The following is a 27189-nucleotide window of genomic DNA, read 5'->3' as shown; positions in this document are numbered from 1 at the left end:
TAACTTTCCGGTCCCTGCCTAAATCTATTTGTCATTCCTAAGCATCACCATGAATTAAACTGTCGTAAAAAGTTACCAAAGGTACCTGTTGCCCTACATTTTTTTATCACTCTTTACCCTTGTTTTATGTTTGTTGTGTCACAATGTTCACATTTTATTTAGTTGATTGTACATTACGTGTATGTTCAGCACTAATGCCTAATGATAGGAGTTGCATTGCTTTATTTAGCACTTACCTCTTGTCTACATGATTCAGGAGTAAGTTATTTCAGTTTGTTAATTGCACTTAAAATGGATCAAGAGATGATGACGTGTAGATGTAGACATGCTATTTCAAAGATTTTTTGGGATTATAATAAAATCAGGTTAAGAAATTAATGTAGTTAAATTATATACTTAAACTTATTAACAGGAAAAAATTATTAAAATGGTTAAAATGTTATGTATTTGTAGGGAAAATACTACATTTTTAAAACTTATTCTGCAGGAAACATTTTTAAATATAATTTTCTTAAGCTTGTTACTTAAAAAGTTAATACTAGTGGTGGGTCAAATCCCTGTTTTCTTAAATACGAATCCCAAAGAGTATCTTGAATATAATCCTTGAAACTGAATCTAGGTTTCAAGGGTCAAAAATTAAATAATGTACAAGGAATGAAAAAAATGTTAATTATGGTTCTGAAACAGTCAACCCTTTAAGTGTTTGTTTCACAAACCAAGCTTCCAGAATCAATACATACTGTAATTTTATTTACATAATTACATATTAAAAATAACTATCTTAGAGAATGGTAAAAGGATAGGTATGAAAGAAAAAAATTGACCTAGTAAACTTCAAAGGAACTCAGTGATAAATTTTTCAATTTACTTTATTTCCTCTATCATTATTCTGCAAATCTTTTTCCTCAAATATAGAATCTTTTGAATACAAAGGATCTAATGGCATTTGAGGATTTTACTGGCCCATCCCTAGATAACTGTTATGATAAAAACAGTTAAGTTACAATGCATGGACTGCATTATAACCATTTTAAGAAATAGGAAAAAATAAAAAATGAAGAATTGGTCCCGACTTTAAAAATAACATGAACATTTTACAATATTCTTTTCTGTCTTAACACTTATGTTATGCACAGCTTTTGCCTTATTTTAACATCAGTTTTTGGTAAATTTTATTCATCTTTTTTGGTGTCACTTCCCATCAGTAATCACATATATGCATACAATATAAGAACACATGTAAAGCCAAAGGAATAGAGAGTACATATATCACGTACTAGATGCAACAAAATAACTGATACACACAGTAGTAAGCTAATACATCCATTGAATACCAGTTTATAAATCACATAATCATTGCACATTTAATACTAAAAACAAGTTATAAAAGGTAGGGGAGTTACTTTTATGTGAAAAAAGCATTTTTGTTGAAGTAAAGTTATTTATAACAACAAAACCTATTAATGGCAAGTACATTAATTTAAAAAGTAGAGAATAAAAAAGCAAGCCAAACAATTAAAATTAATAAGGGATGCTACAAAAACACATTTAGTTCAACTTTAAATAGAAAAACGAATACCGGAACAACGCATAACCATCGTTGTAGTCACACTAACCATGAGACAAGTGCGATCTATCAAATGTAGTTTTCTTGGCTCTAGACAGAGTGCAAGCGTTGCATGTAATCGGTGAACTATTGATATTGATATTCGACTACGTGCGCGCATTCTATACGGGCATCAACGTAACTAAACATGATTTATGCCAACTAGCGCTGGGTACATTTTTATATGCAATACACAGCGACGAAGAAAAAGAACAGAAGGTTATAATGACTGAACATGTCTTTAAAAATATCAGATTTCGACTTTAAAATACATGTTTTGTACAGAAAAAGAAGTTTATTGGGAGCATATTACGACATGGATAAAAATAACGAGTTTCTTATCCAGAAAATAGCGGGACCAAAACATTTGACTGTGTTGGATGGGAAATCGTATCATGCAGGTATATCTTAAAAAAGTATTGAAATTACTTCATTTTCCCATTACTACCAAACTGCCCGACAGAAACTTGAAAACCAATTGCTGTTGCACGGTGCTTTATCCTGTCATGTTTATCACCCACACAAAGCGCTTGAACTCAACAGTGGGACCAAAAACATTAATTTATTTTTTCTTTTCTAATTTTGATGCCCGAAAATAACGGTGTGAGGGTTATATGAGTGTGACAATTATGTGATAAAATATGGTAAATTACTGCAAGTATCAGAATTTATAAGAATTTCTGTTTAGTTTAAACAATTAATAAAGACCTTTGTCTGAAGTTGCTTGGGTTCTGGGTTAAAGCCACATCCAAGATGAATATATCACCAATATATTCACCTTGTACGTGGCTGTAACCCAGAAGCCAAGCAACTAGTTTACATAATGTCTATTATCAAAGTATCATTTGATATTGCAAGCAGTGCAATATATATATTTATATATTTAGGGTAAAATGTTTTTACAACACACTTAAAAGTTGACTTGTACAAAATTTATTTTGCCACATGTACAGCCAAACACAAAGTACATGCGCCAGATTTGTGATTTGTAGAATTTACATTTTATTCCTGGTTCTTCGGGTTGGTTCCACTTCTTACAAATAGGTTTTCAATTATCAGAATAAAATACTTCCCTTGAACAGACGTTAAAATAATTAACACACTGTAATTCCAAACCTGGATATCTAAATCAGGAATAATTATGGAACAATCCATAAAACTTGACAGTATTGTTATAATACAAACCTCAGTCATTTGTAACCTATCTTACAGCTCTGCTGTCATTTCAACACAAAGTTCTGATAACAATTTGAGCACATATATATACAACTGCTTTAGATATTTTAACTCATGAATTCTTATCGCTATCAGCCTTCGGGATTTAAGTGAAAGCCCACAGGCAAGTCTCCACACTATGTCGGTAACGTCCAGGTATCGGAGGTGTTGCAGCCTCCAGTGGAACACAGCTCGATGCAAGGAAGTAGTTGGCCCTCGACTGAACACCTGCTCCAAGCCCCGTGCTTCAGTCTGCCACAGCCAGCGCTGCACCTTCAGGCTCGCCAACTGTGCTCAACTTGTCTGCAACCCGACACACACACGGGGTTTACTCATTTACCACCAGACAGGACGCAGTACAAATGATCAGCACAAGGATGAAATCTAAGCTGTAATTAAAGAGACCTAATGATTCCATGGATCTGACTCGGGGCATTTAGCCCCCAGGGCCTGGTTGATTTCCAGATAGTTTTCATACTTGGGTTTACCCCGACAGGACGAAAATTACAAGTCTATTCATGTTTAAAAATAAATATGTAAATGTTTGATCATTCAAAATCTGAAATCTCCAAAAGTGATTCACAGATTCCTTTGAAATTTTGACACAAAGTTGCATTTGAATATGTGCGTGTTTTCGTATACCTATGTGATGTCACACCTGTAACAGGTAAAAGAATACATAAAAATAAATATATAGACATAGTGATATAGAGTGAGGGATATATATAGAGATATAGAGATGTAGAGAAATATGGATAGTGTGATAGATTGAGATATAGAGAGAAATAGAGGGATTTTTATATATAGAGAAATTTAGTAAGATTTATAGAGGGACATAGCTAGAGAGATGATTTGTATGTTTGTACATACTTCAAAAAAATTATAAATATTTGAAAGAGGCATAGCAACGCATGCCTGGCAATAGCTAATAGTTAATATAATTCATAGGAAACATTACAAGTTATGAGATACATTTACAATGTTTACAGATTGTGAATGATACAGATTTTAGATACATTTATTTTAACTGTGGGGTTTGAAAAGGTGTACATAATTTTTCTCCGGCCCTCTCTTAATGGCCCTGAGGACCTGCTATATCTGTTTGAACTACAAATTGTAACAATTATATGATTTACTAGCTGTGACCCACAGTTTCACCTGCAGTTTAACAGTTAAATTTAACTAAATAAACCGGTTAAATATGAGTCGGACTTGTGCATCACAGGTGCCGTACCACCACACAATGCAATTCTTAACTCAAATTCGGCCACTTCGCCAAATTTGATTATTTGTTGTTGTTTGGATTATAATCATTCTATGCTTGACTGTAGCGTATATTACAGTATTACCTTTTTATGACAGAACTTAATAAAAAAAAGTTAAAAAAAAAAAAAAAAAAAAAATACAGTTATCAAAACTGCATTGGAAGACAATTTCTCACACATGGTTAAGAGATACTAAAGTTACTGTACGAGATATTATGAATAATGGGAATACGTGGTATCAATACCATCTCTCCTTTGGCTCCTCTGGTGATATTGGTGGCCTGCTTGATATGCCTTTTCAGCTCTGACGTGTAACCTAGTGCCATTGCACAACCTTGGTGCATCCAGGTTACAGATCATACTGATGTGCAACCTGGGTGTAACTTATGGGACGGCAACCCTGATGACTATAATGAGTTTAAAAACTCAACAGGGTATGTAGTTGCATTATCATTTGTCATCACTGTGTTAATAGATGTGTAGATGGTCTCACCAGGTACTTAATCAAAATTTTTTTTTATATATACATCCACTATATAGTGATGGGTCGAGACTCAAAAAATCGAGCGAGTCGAGTTGGCGAAACTAAACTCGACTCGAAAACCGAGTTGATTAAGATTGTGTCCTCGAGTCTCGTCAAAGTTTAGTTTTTGGCTCGACTATAATGTTGCACAATTTCCAATAGTGAAGGTAGGTACTTATCCGAAACCATGCACTTTAAAATAAAATATAATGTATTATGTAGGCCTACCTAGTGGAAAACCTCTGATCCAACACTGAAAACCTTGAAAACGAAGTCGGAAGATTTTTTATTTTTGATCGTGTGTAACCGCAAACAGTGTATCCCATCCTTCAATATGCACTTAATATTTATAACTGCAACAAAATACCTTTATTTAACTATAACAGAATTTAAAAAATGTTCTCTAGATTCAGTCATGAACAAGACCACGTTAATATTTGGGCAGCTTTGGAAGTAAATAATATTTACTACTAAACACTAGATAGCCGCCATTTTAACTCCGGGCCAATGGCCTACGTAAGTCATCATTCAGCCAGGGAATGTTGCCACTTTGGCAAATTGATATCAACAATAATTGAAATCTCCAACCAGTTTTCCATGGCCGAACGGAAAATTGAGGCTGCTGAAGTGTATGTTTACACTTGAGTTTGCTTCGCCGGCGTCGTATTAATCATAAACGGTTTAGTATTAGTGGAATAGATATGTTTGTACGGCCTGGGACGTCAAAAAGTGACGAATAGAAATCAAAAGCAGATATTTGGGAATTTTTTGAAAAATTTGATCATCAGACGGCTAAACGCAAGTGCTGCAAAAAATACAAGACTCAGTCATCATCAAATTCACGTCTGATTCGTCACTTGGATGTGCATTTTCACTTAAAGCGTCAGTATGAAGATTAAAAAAAAATACAAAAATCAAAATGTGTAGGGAAACCTTCAATAATTCAAAGTTTTCTTATTTTATTACATATATTATATTGAGAAATATTTAACTTATATTTATTTCGCTCATCATTCTGCCACTTGAATCTCGCTAAGTTTGACTCATCTCAACAAATTTCCATGAGTTCGGCTTGAGTTCGACTCGAAGACAAATTTCTATGAGTTCGACTCGAGCTCGACTCGAAGATAAATTTCTTTGTTTAACTCGAACTCGACTCGATGCTGAAATAGGGTGACTCGACCCATCACTACCACTTATATCAAAAAAACAGAAGAATAGAAAAAGGCACTTGAAGTATTAATTACGTTACTTTAGCACACCCATCGTCCAAATCACACACACAAACAATGACTCATGAAAATTTAAATAAGGCCATGCGAAGCTTGAGGGTCTTGTCGCGGTCAGCACCGCACTAGTGACCTTTAACAAGTCAAACACACAGCTACAAAACCTGACCATGAAAGAGGCAGAGGCCTTGCCAACACTTGTACTTCTGCCTAACGCATGCACAAGCAGAAGAGGGGCGGCACACAAAAAACACAGGTGTGACATGGGCATACAAAAACTTGCTCGTATTTGAATGCAACGTTGTGTCAAAATTTTGAAGCTATCTGTGAAGAACTTTAGGAAATTTAAGATTTTGAACAAATGAACATTTATATTTTTATCTGTACAGATAAACAAAATGCACAAGTTGAAGTAAAGGCGCGGTGCGGTACTCCAATTCGCCCTCACCCTCCGTGCCGTGGCTGTCCGTCTTCTCGAGCCGCTCCCGCTCCTTCTCGTCGAAGTCGTCTGCGTACATGTCCAGGACGTCGTCCGGTGCCGACGCCGCGCTCTTCGCCTTCGACTTGCCCTTCTTCGTCTCCGTGTCACTCACCTGCCGAGGGGAACACACACAGCATCTTGTGGTGTCCGTTCTTTAATAGAAATTTCCCTAATATGTGGGAGTCCATATGTTTGCGGTGACAACCTACGTTTGTCCATGTATATTAGCTGTGCCCACCATCCAAGTCTAATGACTGTCAGTGGGCGTCTCACAATTCTAAATAAATAAATAAATTTAAAAAATAAAATCATGAAACTAATCAGCATTTTCAATCAAAGCTTAACTCTAATGACAAATATAAAATATATAATCTTTTAAATACTAAATTCAATGAAAATAATTTATTTAGCATGAAGTTGATATAACATTATAAAAATTGAAAAAAAAAAAAAAAAAAAAATTCACTTCTTTTGAATAAATCTTGTAGTTGTATTTTTTCAATTTCACACTACAACATTTGAATTCTTCTCAAACACAAAAATGCATAAAAGATTCAGTTTATTTATTCCAAATAGTTAAACATGCTTATTACTAATTATTACACAGTAAAAGTTCATCATGTATTGGTCAATATGACACTGTCATGCAACATTTAAGTAACATATTTTTTCCCAGTAATATGCTATCTTTCTAAGAAATATATACATGTCATAAAAAATAAAACCGTTAAAACCCATATCTTATGTTATGTTTTAAAAATGAAATCGAAAAACGTCTCCAAGGGAGAGAGAGAGAGAGGAGTGTCGCACTCACGAGGGCAGTGATGTGCTCGTAGGTCTCCTGGTATATGTCCATGTTGCCCAGCTCCGTGAGCAGGCGGTCGGCCAGGGCAGTCACCTCCACCACCCGGCTCCTGTCCCCCGCGTCGCAGTCCTGCCCCGCCCTCTTCCTGCGCCACCGCTCCGACGCCAGCAGCGGCTTCTTGCCCCCTGCAACCGGCCCCCGTCCCGTCTTTCAATCAGCCCGGCGATTCACAATGATATGCTTGTATATTAACTTTTGCTTAAATGACCGAAATAAGTCTGTAAATAATTCTTACCGATGAACCCTAACATTATTATTAAATGATATTAAACTATTATGGTATAAAAAAAAAAAAAAAGGAATATTTTTTCTCCCCAGCGGTGAGATTTGAGCCACATCTCTTTAGGTTAAAACTGCATGCTATACATACCAGTGCGCGACCGAGCCTGTTAAGCATAATGCAAGGAGAAAATGTATTAATATCATTGTAATGCCAATTTTTCTAAGGGGAATTTCTAAAACTTGAGATTACTTTTTTTACAATGACAAATTTTAGTTCACCAAGTATGTATATTCCAGGGTATTTTCTCCATCACAAAGTTTCATTTGGCACACCAACACGTTTGATATGGCTCCTAATGTTTATGGAAATGAATATATAAGGGTGTTAGATGCTCCACATGGGTCCTGGGTCCACCATCTTTGTGACACATTTCTGTTCATTGAATTCAGTTCCATTTTCACAAAATCACTCCTACCGAATGCAGTATACTGAGAGCTATAAAAAAAATTTGCACTGACCAAGAGGCGTGGGTTCTAGTTCAGTACTTTTTTTATCACATTATCATTATGCATTTAAAAAAAACCATTCCTTGACTTTATAGAGATTTATGAAGTTGAAACTTCTTATGTAAACATTGCATTTTGGCCTTACAATACTTGCAACAAAACACCCAGATGAAGTGTTTGAAATGGACGCACATTGCAAGTTATGGATATTAGGAAAGGGACTGTACATGACCAACATAAAGAATGATCTAACATTTGCCTGGAGTGATTTTGAGAGACAGCGGGACACCAAAATCAGGATGCATTACCCGGGATATGAGCCCGAATGCAAGTCCAAAGTTTTAAATTCGCACCACCTCACTATGTGGAATAAGCAGAACTGCACACAAAGACAGTACACATAAATGAAGGTGTAAAAATTGTACAGAACATGGGGAAAAAAAATAAAACACCACAGATTGCGCATACACTAGGCTTTATTTTATCACATGGTGTCGTTCTTGTTTGTTCTCTCTAGAACTAACACTGCTATATGTCAGTAATTGATATTACCAGTGCCAGTTTCTTATAAAACATACTACTACTTCAATAGTTGTTTACAAATATGTAATACAAATAGGAGTATAGTTAATAGTGGATAGTTTGTACCTGTCTACTGTGTGTATATATTAGAATAGACTGGATTATTATTTAGTGTAGGTATGTTGTTATTTTGAGAAATATAGTATTTAGTATTTAAAGTGTGGTTTTGTGTCGTGTTCATTACCTTTGATTGAATTTCGTATTATTAAACTTATAATACTCAGAATTAAACATTCAAAGATCTGACACAACTCTCTGGCTTTTACTATACTCTATTTTTCTTAACAACATAAAACACATAAACTTAACAACAAACATACACAATGTATTTTAGTAAACTGCTATCTAAAATAGACCTACAAGTATTAAAAATAATATAATATATTCTTGTTAGTTAGAAAACAATATTTTCCACATTAATAAAAACAAGAAATTAGTGATTACTTAGCAAAGAAATTATAATGGAGCTCAAAATACCAGAAGTTCAAAGGTTCATTGATATTGTTCATGAATTAATTAATTCAATTTGATGTTAAATGCTTGATATCAGTTCTTAATTCTCAGGATTCAAACAAAAAGAATTACGAAAATTTAATGCTCAGTCGGTTAGAAGCAGAGGTCTTTTAATAACAGTACATTACCTCTGGATTTAGCTTTCGACTATTGCAGACTTAATTTATGATCAAAGCTTACTGGTTCATCAGTCTATGTTCAGGTAGTCAAAAATAGTAATATAATTTCAATTGGTAAACAGTTAAACTTACCCAGAAGATACCAAAATGGCTATGGCCATTTACAAAATCAACCACTGATTTTTGTATACATACTTGACTATCTTCGGAATAATACTTCTGCCACAGAAACAGAATATAAGAAAAACGTTTGGGCTCTTTTGGCTGTTACTATAAACAGTACATATTCAACTCGGATATATGCCTAGTACATATATCCTTTAAGGCATAAAATGGGCCAAGCCAAAATGATATACATTCTTCCTCCATAATTGTAGAAGAGCCTTTTTTTAATCTTTACTTCCTAGTTCATTATCACATAATTTTTAAAACAATTCCAGCCAATAACATGCGTTAACATACCTTTTGAATAGTGCGCAAAACAAGCTTAACTTAAATGGAGGCTAAAAAGATTTTCCATATCACAGCTAGCACAAGATCATCTTTAACATAAAAATTACTTCAATTTTGATTATAACAACGAACACATAGCTGTTAAAATACACAAATACAAAATGGCAAAACAACACACTGAAAGAAAATGCATAGATACACAGTTCCAAAGAAGTAGGTATTACAAGTCTGTAGTGTGGAAATGTGTTCCTTTTCTGCATCCGTACCTATGTAACAGTACAACAGATATGTTAAAAACAATTATCTTTTACAATTTTAGTTTGTAACAGAGAGTAAGTGGTTACAAAACTAAACTTGTTAAATAAAATAGCATGATTGTTATAGATAGTAGGATATACATCTGGATCATGAATGCATGCCAAGCTATACTGACGTTTCACACACTTTGCCAGTCGCCCTGACTTGCACGGCGAGGACCACAGAGCTCACCCAGAGCCTGTAGACCCGCACAGCTGCATCGGGAACAGATGCTAGGGTCAGCAAGTGGTCCCTGGTGTGGCCAATGGCGTCACAGTCGTCCGGCGAGCATGCTCCCTCTCCTGTGTGAGTTCTGATTGGTCCGCAGCAGAACTCACACAGGAGAGCGAGCACGCCCGAGGCCTGTGGCTGGCTTCATCGAGCTCAGGGAGACAAGCGATGGGTCCGGGTTCCGGCCCCAGCGGGGCAGATTTCAGACGTGGCTCCACATGCCGTTGCTTCATTCCAGGTTCTGAAGTTCCACTGCATCAGCACTGCATTATGTGTTATGTAGAGGGTTTGGTACCGCGATATATGCAACAAGATATAGGTATTCTACTTCTAAAATTTCAGAATTAAAATTTTTGCCAGACTAACTGTACCAATATCACTCACTTGAAGTTTATATTCTGGCTTTCCCCCGCTGAGTAATGCACACAAAATAGCTCTATAGACAAACTTTAGAAATATTTCTCATAAAAATTAAAAATTAACAAAAAAATAAAATTAAAAAAAAAATAAAAGAAACCCGGACGAAGTTCAGTCTTACGGCGCAGGCTCACGTCCCATTTTGATTTTTCCATTTTTTCATCATTACTTTTATTTAAGGGCTAGTCCAAAAAATTAACTTTATTTATACCTGTTGTTCTGCCACAGATATTTTCAACATATATTCTCTTAGTGTAACATTGCACCGGCTCTGACAACAGAAGACCTCAAGATATGTCCTTGTTTTTCCCCTCTTCCCCCCCACCACAAGTATCCTGCTTCCCGCTCACTCTTTCCCTCCCCTCCTCTGGTTTAGGCACATGCGAAGTAGTACTGTTAATAAAATTGCTTATTATAAGTGGCTGTTACCTTAACTCTTTCTTGTTACTGACAATTCATTACACAAGTAATTAGAAGGATGCCACAAACGTTGCATGCCAGGTGAGACACTGCAACATGTAGGCATACATAAATAAACAAAATTGCGGAGAGCAGATTGTAGGCGTTTTGTACTCAATAGAATTCATTGAATTGTGTCAAATGAGGATAAAACGGGACCAAAATAAAATGACGTGAATAACGGGAAAACGTTAAAAGCAATGAAAAATCGGGGTTCTGCTGTAATTATCATCAATTGCGAGTTTTTTTTTACGCCCGTGATATTACACTAAGTGAACAACTGCTAAGTTTATACGGCGTGTGTTCACAAACTGGAGGCCTGAGAGGGGACGCTCACCGAGGCGGCAGAGCGTCTTCTTGACCGTCTCCCCCGGCCGCATGAGCGCCAGCAGCTGTCGGTACACCGGCACCGAGTCGAACGGGACCCCTCCGTCGCTCTCACTATCCGAGTCGCTCACTATGGGCCGGTCCGCTATCTGCAACACCACGCCACCACGCGTGTCGTCACACCCAATCCTCCCCGGAGTAATAAAGAACTGGAAATTTAAGATGGCCATATAAATCTGTAATCAAATTTCACTGACCTTCCCTGACCAAAATTTCAAAATCTCTGATAATATTTTTCAATAATTGACCTATTTTGCAATTTTCTGAAAGAAAATGCAGCCTCCACTATACCCTTAGCTGGCCTAGTCCTTTTTTCTCTTCTTTGTTTATTTCATTTTAAATTCAACAGAAATACCAATTTATAGTGTGGATAGCTATGCACTAAAAACATCTGAGAGAAAAAAATGCTGTAACCTTCTGGGTAACAGAATGGAACATGAAATCTTACCCTCAAATTACTACGTATCACTGGAGAAATTCCTTGACTTTTCCAGGATTTCAAGTAAATTCCCTGACCAAACCAACTTCCATGACTTTTCCCCAATCTTATAGGTGAGGACATTCTGTAATTGGACCAGGGTGTTTATAAATACCTGATGAACATGCTTCAAGATTTCTTCAATTCCTTCTAATAAAATTTTTAAAGTAACTTTTTTTTTACATGGTAGTTATTTATGTATGATAAAACGATTTTAAAATAACACAAAATATATTTTCTACTTGCAAGAACATGATTGTTATTAGTAGTGATGGGTCGAGACTCGAAAAATCGAGCGAGTCGAGTCGAGCCGGCGAAACTAAACTCGACTCGAAAACCGAGTTGATTAAGATCGTGTCCTCGAGTCTCGTCAAAGTTTAGTTTTTGGCTCGACTATAATGTTGCACAAATCCAATAGTGAAGGTAGGTACTTATCCGAAACCATGCACTTTAAAATAAAATATAATGTATTATTTAGGCCTACCTAGTGGAAAACCTCTGATCCAACACTGAAAACCTTGAAAACGAAGTCGGAAGATTAATTATTTTTGATCGTGTGTAACCGCAAACAGTGTATCCCATCCTTCAATATGCACTTAATATTTATAACTGCAACAAAATACCTTTATTTAACTATAACAGAATTTTAAAAATGTTCTCTAGATTCAGTCATGAACAAGACCACGGTAATATTTGGGCAGCTTTGGAAGTAAATGGACGGCTTTTATATAAATGGAACCAAGCGCCATTCAGTCACAACTGAGAAAAGACTGTTCAAAGTATCCATATGTCAAAAAAATAATGAAACATCTACATAAAAAAATCAATGTAAAATATTTTAACAGGTATAATAAGCTGCTTTATTATTATGCACAACATTGTGAATTCTCTTCCTATCATAGTTTAATCAGTAAAAATGGATGTTGGTTCTCTTTGAATAAAATAAAGTAGAGTTTCTTTAAAAAGAACCAAGTATAATGGAACATGAATGCCATGGTCACGTTGTCAAAAAAACAAATAATACACCATTTTAAATACCTTAATACCCATCGTTCAGTAATTGCCCATTGCAAATCTACATAATCAGTCTTAAAACAATCTGGCAAGTGTTCTTCATGTATCGGATATAAGCTTTGTGTTAAAAATGCCAGATACCCTGAAAGAATAACTTATACCATATGAGATGACAAATAAATCACAAAAATGTTTTTAAAAGTCAGTTGGTTATAAGAAACTTTTACTTACACATTTCAGCATAAAACACAAAGCAATTTATTATTAATCTTCCATTGTGAAGTCTGCGTTATTCCCAAAGCCATCTATGTCATCTTAAACCTCTGTACTCGATTGAAATTTCTGATAAAAATGCCATACTCCTTGAGGTATAAGATGACGAATAGATTTAATACCCTTAAGCTTTTCCTTACTTATAGGCTTTCCTTCAGGCCACAGGGAAATTAATTTAGATGATTGAAATCCATCTGAGGGTCTCCCTCGTCGCTTGTTTTTGTTAATGTTAACATCAATGAAAGTTTCTTGAGAATGGCTGGTCTTCATCTGAAGAACTTGTGGTTTACATCCCTCCAATTTAATTTGACGAAGTGTGAGCCAGTTAATTTTATTTCCTTCTGTGTCAATCTTCCTGTTGGTGATCTCTTTCTCTATTTCACTGGTCCCTTTAAAGTCGTCATTCTGCATTTGTGTCACAACAAATTTTCTCTTTTTACGGCATCCTTCCATTACCTTTATGTAGTCCTCCAAAGTATATAGTCGCTGTTGTTTTAGGGCAGATTCCACATCGCCAAAATCAGAATTATTCGGGAGGTGTGACCTGAAACTAAATACTTAAGTGTCACAGAATTCAGTGAGTTTGGATCACCAAACAATGTGTTCATCATTAGTACCATTTTGATATTCATATCCTGGCCCCCACACGAGTCAGACCACAAAATGATGTCTGTGACATTCCTTCCGACATGAGTAACAATATGCTTTCGCAAGCTGGAACCCACTTCTTGGGCATCTCTTCCGGCAGTGCCTTGTACCCATCCCTTGTTGGGATTCTAGACAGAGGCAATGTTTTCTCCATGTCATAACATAACATTTCCACATTTTCACATTCCTTTGCAGTCTTAAGCTCACGATTCATTGCATCTCTTGCTTCTTCAGCTTCTGACTGATGCACATTTAACTCATTCATAATTGTTTTCTTTTCAATGTTGTTGCAGTTTTGCATTGCTGCATGAAATCTGTCACATGCATTGCATGTATCTTTTTTCAGCTTTTTCCGTTTGATATTAAAATCTCTGTGAAGTATCATTCTGTTGCAACTAAAACTTACTGCTCCATTTCCTTCATTTTTCTCTCTGTATAATTAATACATTTTTGATTCTGTAAGTTCTGTAGATAGGTATTGTGTATCACCACTCACTCGCCGACAGTAGTGTGATTTATACCTACAAAACTTGTTGATGTGATCCTTAATTTTTTGAATTTCAACGGGAGAAATTCGAGGCACACCTTTTCTTTGAGTTTCTCTCTTGTCAGTTACACAATCGGAGCGAATTTTGTTCAGTGATGTGTTGACTCGTTTTGTTGATACTCCCAAGGCATGAGTAAACATTTCTCTGCAGACATTCACTTTGTCCAGTTCGTATTTTCTAGTGTATTGTCGTTTGTTAGATGATGACCTCTTTCTTTTAACATTTACCTCTTGAATATGTGCAGCAATGAAAGCAGTCTGGCAATCATAAAATCCTAAATCCCAAAATTAATTTTTTTTCTAGAATCAATATTAACATTGTCTTTGCATCGTTTGGGGTAGTTGCAATTAAAATCATTGAATTTCTTGGGACTAAAGTAAGTACCTTTAACTACGAAATGAGGTTTGATGCTGTCTTTTAGATTTTTCCGTGACTGGCATGTTTGACTTACATGCTTTCGTTTTCTCATCTTTTTAGGTCTACCTCCTTTCTTATTTTGAGTCGTTTGCCCATCTAACTTTTCAGGTACATTACTATTATTTTTATTCTCTTCCTCTATGTCTTTGGTCTCTCTATGTTCACCTTCATTGCCTGAATCTAAATGTGGAGTGTAGTCTGGATCTTGAACACTATCATCCCAGTCTTCATCATCATTTGTATGATCCTTTTGACAATATACATCATGATCTTGTTAAAAAAAAAAACACACACAATAACAAATCTAATATTAACTTACAGAATTTTGTACCCTCAAGTATTTCAAAATCTACATTGAATTAAAAACAAATTGAATCCAGCAGCTGTTTGATTTCACAATATTATCACTGTTGAATCACCATAATATCACGTGGTTCTTTTTAAATCAAGAAAGAAAATACACATTAAATATTCTTTAAACAGAACCAACCGCCAAATGTCACTTGGTTCAGTTTAAATAAAAGTAGAAAACCTCTATGCAAAATGGTTGTTGGTTCAAGTGCTCACAAATAGCAGCACAGTCTAGATATCACTTTGGTCTATTTTTTTAAAGAATTTAGCGTGTTTCATGCATTCAGTTATGGGTATATCTCAAAAATGTAAAAAATGGCGCTTGGTTCTTTTTATATAAAAGCCGTCCAAATAATATTTACTACTAAACACTAGATAGCCGCCATTTTAACTCCGGGCCAATGGCCTACGTAAGTCATCATACAGCCAGGGAATGTTGCCACTTTGGCAAATTGATATCAACAATAATTGAAATCTCCAACCAGTTTTCCATGGCCGAACGGAAAATTGAGGCTGCTGAAGTTTATGTTTACACTTGAGTTTGCTTCGCCGGCGTCGTATTAATCATAAACGGTTTAGGGCCGGTTTCACCAAGCGAAATTATCTCGATAAAGTAATGAATTATCCAGATTAACCGAATATCCCGTTTCACCACTCCGAATATCTCGATCTTTTAGTGTTATCGAGATAAAATATTTTAACCACCGATTTTCGTGGTTAAAGTCTTATTATCGAGATAATATTGTAAAACGAAGTGACGAGAGGAGATTTTAAAAATTGTAATGGCTCGAGGCATGTACAATTTGATTTTTGAAGATGAAAGTGATGAAGAAGATGCCATTGTTCGTCGGCCACGATGGATGCGAGATAGAAGCGATTATTTTGAAATGTATGATGAAGAAGACTTTAAAATACATTTTCGCCTTTCAAAACAGTCGACTATGTTTGTTTTGGAACTTATGGAAAATCAACTACAGTTTCCCGAAAAGTAAGTTTATATTAATATTATTTCCTAATGTTAATTGTTTCTGTAGAATAATAAATATGTATATGAAATCATAGACAAGTAAAATAAAACTCATTTATACGAACATTACATTACAACCTTCAACATACTTTTTTCGTCTTTCACAGGAATATGTCAGTGTCGCCAATGAACCAACTGCTGGCTACACTTCGATTTTATGCTACAGGCTGTAACCAGCTAACCATTGGGGATTATGCTGGCTTTAGTAAACCCACAGCTCACCGAATAATACATAGGGTTAGCTCCGCAATTGCATCTCTTCGACCGCAGTTCATTAAATTCCCAGAGACGATGGAAGAACTGAATTTAGCACAAAGGGATTTCTATGCAATTGCTAAATTTCCCAGGGCTATTGGTGCTATGGATTGCACTCATGTAAAAATCCAGTCACCAGGTTGGTTTAAACACTGATTTTATGCTACCTTTTTATTAAACATTGCAATCCACATACAAGCTTGTTTTATGTTTGTTGCAGGTGGAAACAATGCAGAATTCTACCGTAACAGAAAAGGTTACTTCTCTGTGAATGTGCAAGTAATTTGTAATACAAAATTGGAAATTACAGATATTGTTGCACGATGGCCTGGTTCCTCACATGATAGTACCATATTCAACAATAGCAACAGAAGGGCATGTTTTGAGAGAGGGGAGTATGGTGATTCTGTACTACTTGTTGATGCGGGCTATGCTTGTAGGTCATATCTAATGCCTCCATTAGATAATCCCAGAAGTCCACAGGAACACCTATTTAATGAGTCGCAAATTAGGTCAAGAAATCCTGTAGAGCGAACATTCGGTTGCTGGAAGCGACGTTTCCCAGTCTTATCTTTAGGATTGAGAGTGTCATTAGAACATTCGTTTGCCATCATTGTAGCGACTGGGGTGCTGCATAATATCCTGCGACAAACTGGGGAAGAACTCCCTCCAGACGACCCTAACCTCAATCTCCACCTCCCTTGGCAACAGTTGCTTGAGGAAGGAAATGTACAGCAGAACAACGAAAATGCAAACAGAAGGCCCAGATATGACAGTGTCAGGCATTTACTGATTGAAAACTATTTCAGGAGGTAAATGAAATTTACATATACCTATAATTAAATACCTATATATGTGTGTGTGTGTTGTAATACTTATTTAAGATACGATTATTTATCACTCTGTGTATTTTCAGTTTGTTGTAGGTCATACTGATCTATATGTCACACAGAGATGCCATCAACTTGAAGATTTGCTGGTGAAAATAACTACATATAGCAAGATGTATGGAATATTTTAATACATTTGCATTGTAAAACTGCTTAGATCATACAAAATAATGTGACATAAGCGAACATGTATTATCTTTTATATAATTCTTAACATTTGTACTTGAAACTGTTTGTTAATAGGCACAATGAATATCACTTTGTAAATATACATGTAATATATAACAATTATGTCATGATAGTTGAGCAAATGTTTAATACATAAGAACAATTAAATTACTGCAAATGTTCTAGTTCTTTCTTTATTTTCAAGATTTGTAAAGATAAAAGTTCAGTTTGCAGCTTTTCCTGCTTTACTTTTTCTCGTTCTTGTTGTAACCGCAGTTCCCAGATTTCTTTCATAACTTCTTTTTCCTCGATTGCATGTTTTTTTGCAAGTTCAATTAGTTCGATTTTTGCTGCATTGACAGCACTTACTTCTTTCACTTTGGTGGCCGGGGTTGGTCGCCGCTTGCTAGTAAAGGGAGATTGCACTGAAGCATTTCCCCTACTGCTAGGAGGCATTGCCTTCCCACTACTTGCACTGCATGAATCAGTAGTATTGGTCTGCACTGTGTTTGTGATAGCCGAGTTGTTATTGGAGTGTCGAAGGGCAGAACACACAGGACTGCTGAGCATGGCTGGAGTATAATGCGTCCAGTCGCCATTTGGAAGAGTTACCTGTGGAAAAATTAAATTTGAACATTATGTGAGAGAAATAAAGTTAACACAGTGCATAGGCTATAGCTATACATGATTAATAAGCATAACTATGCACAGTGACACATCCATTAGGTTTTCTCAAAATAAAGTGTAGGCCTACTAACTGTCTCTGCCGTCTCCACGAAAGAAACATCCACTTCTGCTCCGACATCCAGTTGAATGCTGTCATCCTCATCAGTAGGCCTATTTGATGCATCAAATGGTAATATTATTGCATCTGAATCTGAATCGAAGGGATTCTTGGCACCATCGATAGTCGGTTTGATTAGGCTCTGCACTCTCTCACAAATGGGATCCTTACTAACTGTTTTTGAAGGACCTCCACCTGAAAAAATACAGAATTAATTTAGTTATGTGGTGTATATTTCATATCCACTGGTGGTATAGTGCGAAGTGTCTTCTTGACAGTGCAAAGGTTATAGTTCTGATTCCAACTCCACCCAAGATACCTCTTTAATATATTACAATTAATTCAAGTAACTAAAAAAATTGTTATTGCACATGTTTACAATTCGTAAAATTGCATTATGGATAAAAATGCATACAATATTTATTGCTGTACCTAAATATAATGTACCAGGATATACAGACAAAAAATATATTACCTGTTCCAGTTAATACTTGAACTCGTTGATCAGCAGAAGTCTTTCGCGTGTGCTTTTTGAGATTCTCCCACACCGCTTTTAAATTTTCTGCAGTCCTGTGATGTTCTCCAGACATACAATTGAAAGTATCTGCAAGTATTTGCCACTGCTTCATTTTTTGTTGCTGTGAAACACCATCTGTTTTTTTATTTTCAATGATATTGAAATGTTCAGTTACTAAATCTAAAAGAATGTATTTCTCCTGCTGCGATGTATTTTTATTTCTCTGCTTCTTTGACAAATTACAGCCTTGGCTCGCCATAATAGCCTACGAAATTTCTAGCCAAACTTTGATAACGAAAGGTGTTTACAAACAGAAAATCGCGATAATTTCAGAAGATCGAGTTAAACTTATCTCGATTTTCTCAGAGAAAGATAATATGTGGTGAAACACATATAACTTTATCGAGATAGAAATGGAAGATTAACTTTTTATCTCGATAACATCATCGGGATTTTCAACTCGACTGGTGAAACCGGCCCTTAGTATTAGTGGAATAGATATGTTTGTACGGCCTGGGACGTCAAAAAGTGACGAATAGAAATCAAAAGCAGAGATTTGGGAATTTTTTGAAAAATTTGATCATCAGACAGCTAAATGCAAATGCTGCAAAAAATACAAGACTCAGTCATCATCAAATTCACGTCTGATTCGTCACTTGGATGTGCATTTTCACTTAAAGCGTCAGTATGAAGATTAAAAAAAAATACAAAAATCAAAATGTGTAGGGAAACCTTCAATAATTCAAAGTTTTCATATTTAATTACATATATTATATTGAGAAATATTTAACTTATATTTATTTCGCTCATCATTCTGCCACTTGAACCTCGCTAAGTTTGACTCATCTCAACAAATTTCCATGAGTTCGGCTTGAGTTCGACTCGAAGACAAATTTCTATGAGTTCGACTCGAGCTCGACTCGAAGATAAATTTCTTTGTTTAACTCGAACTCGACTCGATGCTGAAATAGGGTGACTCGACCCATCACTAGTTATTAGGCTTCTGCGAATAGTATTTATTTTTGTTCGAACTGAATTTTAAATCAAATATTACAATATTAACGAATATAGACTATTTTTCAAATCAATTTTAGAACAATTAAACTTTGTTTTTTGATACTTCACAGGAATCTAAGAAAAATTGATCTAAAAAATAATAAAATTAAAGAGAGAGTAATATACATTGAAAGATAATAAAGAGGTATAAAATGAAGGGGGAAAAAATTTAAATTAGAAAATTATTGTGTTGATTTAGCTGATTATATACAATAAATAAAGTATTATATGTATACATAAAAAAGAATATTATGTACATAAAATAGAGTACTATTGATATTTTAAATTGTATACTAATTATTTGTTAAATATAAAACTAATGTATGAATACTGTTGCAGAAAAAAAATATAAATTTCTCAATAAATCACCTAAGTCTCATGTGTGTTACAGTTTCTTTATAGTTAAACAGAATCTTAAGCAGTGGATTTTTAAACCGCAATTGAATTAATTGCATTTTTAAAAAAATGCATAGACACAATAACTGAATAAGCAATAAATCACAAAAAGTTCTCAACTATTTGACATTAACAATTTGTCGTGCTAGGTATTTCAGATGCACGCAGGCTGTATCTCACTGCACTAGAAGTTCGACAACACACACACAGACGCAGCTCAGGTGACGGGCGGGGTGGGGGGGACGCACCTGGCAGTCGTCTATGTTCTCGATCCAGGCGTCGGCCACCAGCTTGCCGCGCTGCTCCCAGTGGTAGTTGCCGTCCACGTCGAAGTGGCCCTCCTCCAGCTCCTCGCGCATGTTGAAGGGCGTGATCTTGGTGGCCCCGTCGTGGGTCAGCGTCGACTCCTCCTGCCCTGCACGCACGGACACACCCCACCCCGATCCCCGTCACGTGGGCCTGCTAGGTGGGTGCATCTTCCCATCCAAACCAACGCCATGTCACTACAATTTTGTACCATCTTTCAATTTCTTTTCGAACATTGGAATACGGCAATAAGAAATTTGGTTCTTTGACATCTCCAAGTCCCTCCTGACCACCGACGCCCGTGTGAGGCTCCTCGCAGATCTCACCTGGTTTCACGCTCGGCAAGGTGAAAATTAAGACTTTGGCACGTGGGAAGTGTAGCAGCAGCGTGCAACTCCCGAGAGTGTCCCAGCCTTTACCTACAACATGTATTTTTTTGCTGCTCTGCTTCAATTTTAATTCCTTCTTACTCACTTCAGACGAACCTGTCTTTCTCGCACTGCTGCCAGCTTCAGCCCAGGTGTCTACAAACAATTGGTCAACCAATTTCACGACTTTTTCCGAACCTTTTAATGCAAATTTTTTGAGTTTATTTTTTTAATCAAAGGGTGTTTTTTTAAATAGATACAACCAAAATTAAACATTAGCAAATATAATAAGTAATTTTCTACAATTTGCAATTTTTAAGTTAGAAAATAAAACCCCTTCCAGAGATAATTTCCACACAAACTAAGCTGACAGTTTCCAACTATTTATATTTAACATGCGACTATAAACTGAAGTGAGGGTCAAAAAACAAAATGTAATTTAGCAAATAAATGTTTGATGACTCCCAGCACCACTGCTGTTTATTTAGGGACCTTCTCCTGACCTCCGTGCCCAGTCCTTGTTTCCTGACTTACACCTGCAGACCTGTGCCACACGCCACACAATGTTACAAGTGAATTTTTCAACAAATTATCTGCTTGCATTCGTATAGACTAAAAGTCATGCCATTTCCCCCATTCGTGCCATTAATATCTGACGAATGATAAACACACAAGATCATTAAAACCTGCACCACACTCTGCACGCTGTTACAAGTGAATTTTTGGACGAATCATCTGCTTGCATTCGTATAGACTGAGAGGCTGTTCCATTTTCCCTATTTGCGTTATACCACATGACGAATACACAGCAAACCAGATTACCACCAGCCAATGTGTGTTAAGCTGTTTTTTTTTATTTGCAAGCTGTGCACACACTTTGTATTGTGCTAAGTAAACAATAATTGATGACCTGCAAATAAGGGGTTTTAGTTTGCAATATTTTTTGGGGTGATTTAAAGGTTATCAAGCATAATAAAAGTTTAGCATTGTGAAAACCAGTGCATAATGTAACTAAAGTGTATGTACTTCAGTGTAATACCTCAATCAAGTTGACACTTTCTGTATTACAGAAGGTAGTGTAGTGTCTCAATCTAACACTGTTGTGTAAAAACAAATGAAGAAATATAAATATAAACCTAATAATATGACATATTGTGTTATGTTGTTGTTTTTTTGGTATGGCTGCAGCTAGCTCTATGCCAAAGTATAGCCCTGCACCTAGCTCTATATCGATCAGCTGATCGGTCGCTCCACTGAAACGTCTGTATTATTATAATTATGGGCGCCACTCTTATGTGTATAATGTCAGGTGTTTCTAAAGAATAAATAGGGCAATACACATAAGAGAAAATTTGTAAAAATTTCAGGACAAATAGTTAGACTGTTGAAACAAGGAGAATTGGGATATTTTCACATACATAATACAGACAATAAATTACAAATGTGATTTTTAGGTCGTATTTAATAAAACAATAAATATTCAAATTAATAACTTGACATATGGCAACTAAATATGTGTTTTACCAAGCTCAGGAATTAGGTTGCACACATGAATACATATACAAAAGTCCGTTTTCGGTGCTTTCAGTTTAGGTGCGGCGAAAAATGAATAAATTATCGTATATACTTTCAAAGTTCACTTCAAAAAAAACATGTACCGCGGCGTAGTTCATTATATGTGTCAGCAAAACACCGTGAGATCCTATCCCGTTTAACCTCTGGGTATAGGAATTGGATTGTGTATTCAGAGTGAAATTAATCAAAACACGTCTGTCTTTAGTATTTGACGTAATTTCACGTTTTAATTAAATGTTTTACATATGTAGGGAAACAGATATGACGATTTTTGGTTCGTAGACACGGTCATTTGCGATGGAGGAAATCGAGTCAGATGTTACTCACGTATTTTCACTCCTAAAATCGCATCAGTTCTGATGCGCCCTATAATAATTACATAAAATTAATGTAAACGTCGTTTGAAAACATCCTTTTTCTTGGATGACCTAAATAGCTTCGTAGAATATCAGATTATCAAGGGATCTAAACCCCGGCGATTTTAACAGTGACGCCACAATTTTATAACTCTCTATTTTTAATTTTAGTTCCAAACTCTTCATTATTGCAACTCGGCCTCCCATTGGCCGGAACAAAAACACCGTTAACGTAAATTAACACTTTGTAATAAAATCCGACTTCACCCAAAACGTCTTAAAGTGTCAAAACGTCACAAATTTAAAATGTTATTTTTCAACAATAAAGACTCTTTTATATAAAATCAGTGTCAAAAGCTTAAATCACCGTTAAAACCAATAAGGCCCTAGAGGGGTCTAGTCAATTGCTGCTTAATTGTCAGCTTGAATTATATCAGAGATTCCGACACACGCAGAGACGTTCAATTACACAAAATAAATTGTTCAAACTGAAAAATATAAACAAACAACGATAAATATAATAAAATGTTAGTAAATAAATAGTTTGTTTACTTTCTGTGCGTGAAATAGTCATAAATGTAACAGCACAATAATGACATCTACAAGTAGCAGAGGTCCAGTAAACGGAAGGATTTGTCATCTGATTGAAGAAAAACAGCACATAATATCGAAAGTTGATGCAAATCATTTGATACCGAGAATGAGTATGGCAAAAAAAAAAAAACTCAGGATGCCGAAACATGATGAAGCGGAACCAACTTTTGTGGCTACTGGTGTTTCGTCAAAGTGTAAAAAAATGAAGGTTGACACCCACCAACTCGATGTAACATCCGCCATGTGTCTCCCATTGAACCCAGCTTCGATACAGCTCAGAATAAAACCTCAGTCGGGGGTGCGGGCTCAGACCCCCCAACACCCGGACGCCTTGACCACTCAAACATCAATGTGAATGTGACGAGCACACACACACATAAGGACCACATTTTATTGTTTTATTTTTAGTCAAATTTTGTTTTTTAAACACAAGATTTCAGTGGTTTTTTTATTTTATTTTTATAAAAGCTGTTTTGTAACACTACTCCATCAACATAGTGTTATAATTCATATGCTGTATTTTTATGATGAAATAATTAGTAATAAATTGGTCTAAAACTGAACAATAAAAATAAATAAGCAAGCAGTTGCCATTTAGAAGTTATTAATAAGAGATCATGCCCCCCCCCCACCACCCCGTATTAAAGCGAGCTGTCCGGGGGTTTGGATTTTAAGGTGTAAAATAGTACTATTTTAGCAGTTTTCGGTAATTAAATTTAAATATTGTAATGGTAAAATTTTTATTAATTTTAATATGAAATTTGTTTGAGAGATGAATAAGAAATTAATTAAAGATTTGTTGCTAAGGGGAAGGGGGGGGGGGGGGGGTTTAAACCCCTAAAAAAACCCCCTGGCTACGCCCCTGAATAAAACAATTTAAATGTATTTTTATGATCCAAGCACTTAGGTAAAATTTTTGTCCGGAAATTATATTCCTTTAATATTAAACATTAAAAGATTACTTATTTTATGATTTTAATTAAGTTTTGGTTAAATGCTACTTAATTCCATGATAAAACTTACATATCGGGGCTATATGGTGAATGAACATAGATTTCAGTTTTATGCAGTGTTTTGGCATGCTTTTCGGCGTTATTTCGGTTTTCTCGCAGTGCACCACATATTCTTGTCCCTACTGATGAGTTTGACAGCTGAGAAACTTGCCACTGTCGTATGTAAAATAATGTGCAAGAGACTATAAATAGGCTATAATAGTAACTAATATCTTTAAGTTTTCCAGCAACGAAAACATTTCAAGCACCTTATAACAATAGTAATAAATAAGACTAAGCATGTATTTTTCAGTATTTACTTATTACAATTTTTTTTTTTTTTGCAAATACGTGTGAAACCACCTTCAATGTCATCATCCATCATGATGTCATAGTTCCTCCGCTGGGCGTAATCGTCCTCTTCGTCGGAGTCCAAAGAATGCTTCTTGTCATCTTCAAACTTCACACGCTTCGCTCCCTCCACAGACGGTTCTTCTAAATTGCGTTTTGCCATTGCAGTTTCTAAAACACGTTAGAATATGTTATTTAAAACCTTTATGGCAAAGATTTAAAGACGACTCGGTGACCAATTACAGGAAGTGATGGGCCATGGCTAAAGTTTGATGTTAATGCATCGTTAGTAAATAACACTGCAGCACAGAGGTTACTATATAAGTATTGTACAATTGTTTGAACGACTGATTAGGAATTACCAATATAAAATGTAGCTAACTTAACCTAGTCAACAATTTTTAATATTTTATAGTATTTGTAAGCGGCACAACTAATTTAGGTAAAAGTTCTGTATCATGAGTCCAAGATTATCCCTTCATCCTGACAAAATCCTGTATACATTGATTCTGTGGTACATGATGCTTGATGTTTTAATTTAGTATGTAAAAAGATCATGAGCATACCGGATTAAAGGCTAATCTTGGATACATTATAATTGATAATCACCAGGTAATATAAGGTCTGATAAACTGTGCCAACATTTGTTATGTACAATTAAAATTAATTATGTTTTATTAATTTATTTTGCATGATAAGTACCTTGCTATTGTAAAAACAAAGTTATCATGTTGAGTGGGTTACTTTGACTACATTTCAAAATGTTCTGTTTGTCTGTTTTTTTTATTATACCTTTTAGTAATGTAAACATAGTGATATATGTCTGTAGTTGTTCTTTATGATATAATTGCAGTGTTTTTGTTCCACGAGGGATCCTATTGTTGCCATCCTACTGTTTATTTTGATACTAGCCACAAATTGATCCTGTGGTTCTCCAGGGATCCTTAGGGTATAGCGCTCCCAGGGCTGTTTTCAAAAAGGGTCATTATTCAGTACCTCGTATCCCAGTTTATCCCTTGATCCTGATGACATGATCTCGTATATATTCAGTAGAACATGATACTTACTGTTTTCTTTTAGTACTTCGAATAACACTTGCATATCATAATAGAAAAAAAAATGGTCTCTATATTTCTTTCCGAAATATTTTTAAGATATAATAATTCATTTTATATCATAAGTTTTTGTTAGTTCCAATTTTATAAATACGTTAATAAACCAGCAAGTATCATAATATACCACGGGATCAATGGCACGATGATCACAGTATGAACTTGAATACGTGTTACCGAACTTTTATCACAGCTAAGATATGAATTAGAAATTAGAAATTAATATTTAAAATTGTTCTGACTATAAACTATGTTCAGCTTGTTTCGCACTTCAATCGTTATCAGCAACTGTATTTGTTTTTTATTTAAAACAAATATATTTTTTGTTTTTTCATTCTGTAATGTCATAGGGGATCATTTTTTGGGCATCATCACCCTATGCTAATGATGTTTTTTTACTACAAAAAAAAATTATTAGAATAATGTCTAATGTTAATCACTATGATTCTTGTAGACCATTGTTTAAGAATCTAAGGATACTTACTATGATGTGTCAGTATATATACTCATTAATTAATTTTGTAGTTAAAAATAATGATAGTTTTGATAATAACAGTGCAATACACACTTATGACACCAGAAATAAATCCGACTTGCATGTGCCAAGTAATAATACATCAAGGTATCAAAAAGGTGCACTGTACTCTGGCATAAAACTTTTCAATGCACTCCCTCATAAACTAAAAGCAATCTCCCATTGCAACCCAAGACTATTTAAAGTTCTACTCAAAAACTATTTATTAGAAAATTATTTTATACATTAAATGAATATTATAATAATGTTTAGAATAACTTATGATGATTTGTTTGTATATTGATGTATTTAATATTTTTGTTTTAATTAGTACTAATTTGATGTGATATTATGATTTTATTAATTTGATTGTTTGTATTGTTCATTTTTGTTGACTTTATTGACATGTTCTATATTCTTTTAAGAATTTGTTGAACGAATTTTGGAAATAAAAAAAAATACATATGTAAGAATCATAACATAAGAAAACAAAGTAAAAATATACTTAGTATATTATCAAGTAGTAATGAAGTACAATATTACTTACTTTGCTGGAACTTACGTACTTTTAAACTCCTTACAATAATTAATACGAACTTAAAACGTTAAAACGCATTACATTCTCCCAACACAATATTTAATAAACCATATTTTACTCCCAGATATAAACAGCATCCAAAATAACTACTATTTACAGTATAGCCTTCGGTCCAATTTAGTTAAAAATACTGCTTGATAGAAATAACTCTTTTCGAGTTATAATTCAACTCTTGTAAGCCACATTTCTTTTATACTTGAAAATGTAAAATGTAGAGTTTCTGCGATGTT

At 35.1% G+C, this 27189-nt stretch overlaps 2 protein-coding genes across 4 annotated transcripts; both read right to left on the bottom strand.

Moving 5' to 3' along the window:
* Positions 1-2167: 2167 nt before the first annotated feature.
* LOC134540426 (CD2 antigen cytoplasmic tail-binding protein 2 homolog) lies at positions 2168-27189 on the bottom strand. 3 transcript variants are annotated; one of them, XM_063383169.1, is made up of 7 exons: positions 26909-27189; positions 24748-24906; positions 20442-20608; positions 11322-11460; positions 7134-7309; positions 6287-6431; positions 2168-3124 (listed from the first exon to the last, which is right to left on the bottom strand). In XM_063383169.1, exons 2-7 carry the CDS (start codon positions 24896-24898, stop codon positions 3069-3071), a joined length of 834 nt encoding a protein of 277 aa, XP_063239239.1. In that variant the 5' UTR covers positions 24899-24906; positions 26909-27189; the 3' UTR covers positions 2168-3068. The 3 variants fall into 3 exon arrangements, with proteins under 3 accessions (XP_063239239.1, XP_063239238.1, XP_063239237.1); XM_063383168.1 differs by having other exon boundaries at positions 26928-27093; XM_063383167.1 differs by lacking the exon at positions 2168-3124 and having other exon boundaries at positions 6183-6431; positions 26909-27104.
* On the bottom strand, positions 13466-19871 carry LOC134540425 (myb/SANT-like DNA-binding domain-containing protein 3). Its single transcript, XM_063383166.1, has 3 exons — positions 18700-19871; positions 18199-18419; positions 13466-18052 (listed from the first exon to the last, which is right to left on the bottom strand). The coding sequence occupies exons 1-3, from the start codon at positions 18998-19000 to the stop codon at positions 17609-17611; spliced, it is 966 nt and encodes a 321-aa protein (XP_063239236.1). The 5' UTR covers positions 19001-19871; the 3' UTR covers positions 13466-17608.

Source organism: Bacillus rossius, chromosome 16, assembly GCF_032445375.1.
Source record: "Bacillus rossius redtenbacheri isolate Brsri chromosome 16, Brsri_v3, whole genome shotgun sequence".
Lineage (NCBI taxonomy): Eukaryota > Metazoa > Arthropoda > Insecta > Phasmatodea > Bacillidae > Bacillus > Bacillus rossius.
This window is presented reverse-complemented; position numbering and strand designations above follow the sequence as displayed.

Coding starts and splice junctions, on each gene's coding strand:
- LOC134540425 (XM_063383166.1), bottom strand. CDS start 19,000: ATGGCGAGCCAAGGCTGTAATTTGTCAAAGAAGCAGAGAAATAAAAAT. Junction 18,420..18,699: donor TCAAGTATTAACTGGAACAG/GTAATATATTTT, acceptor GTATTTTTTCAG/GTGGAGGTCCTTCAAAAACA. Junction 18,053..18,198: donor TCGTGGAGACGGCAGAGACA/GTTAGTAGGCCT, acceptor ATTTTTCCACAG/GTAACTCTTCCAAATGGCGA.
- LOC134540426 (XM_063383167.1), bottom strand. CDS start 24,898: ATGGCAAAACGCAATTTAGAAGAACCGTCTGTGGAGGGAGCGAAGCGT. Junction 20,609..24,747: donor GATGGATGATGACATTGAAG/GTGGTTTCACAC, acceptor CCGTGCGTGCAG/GGCAGGAGGAGTCGACGCTG. Junction 11,461..20,441: donor AGAACATAGACGACTGCCAG/GTGCGTCCCCCC, acceptor GTGGTGTTGCAG/ATAGCGGACCGGCCCATAGT.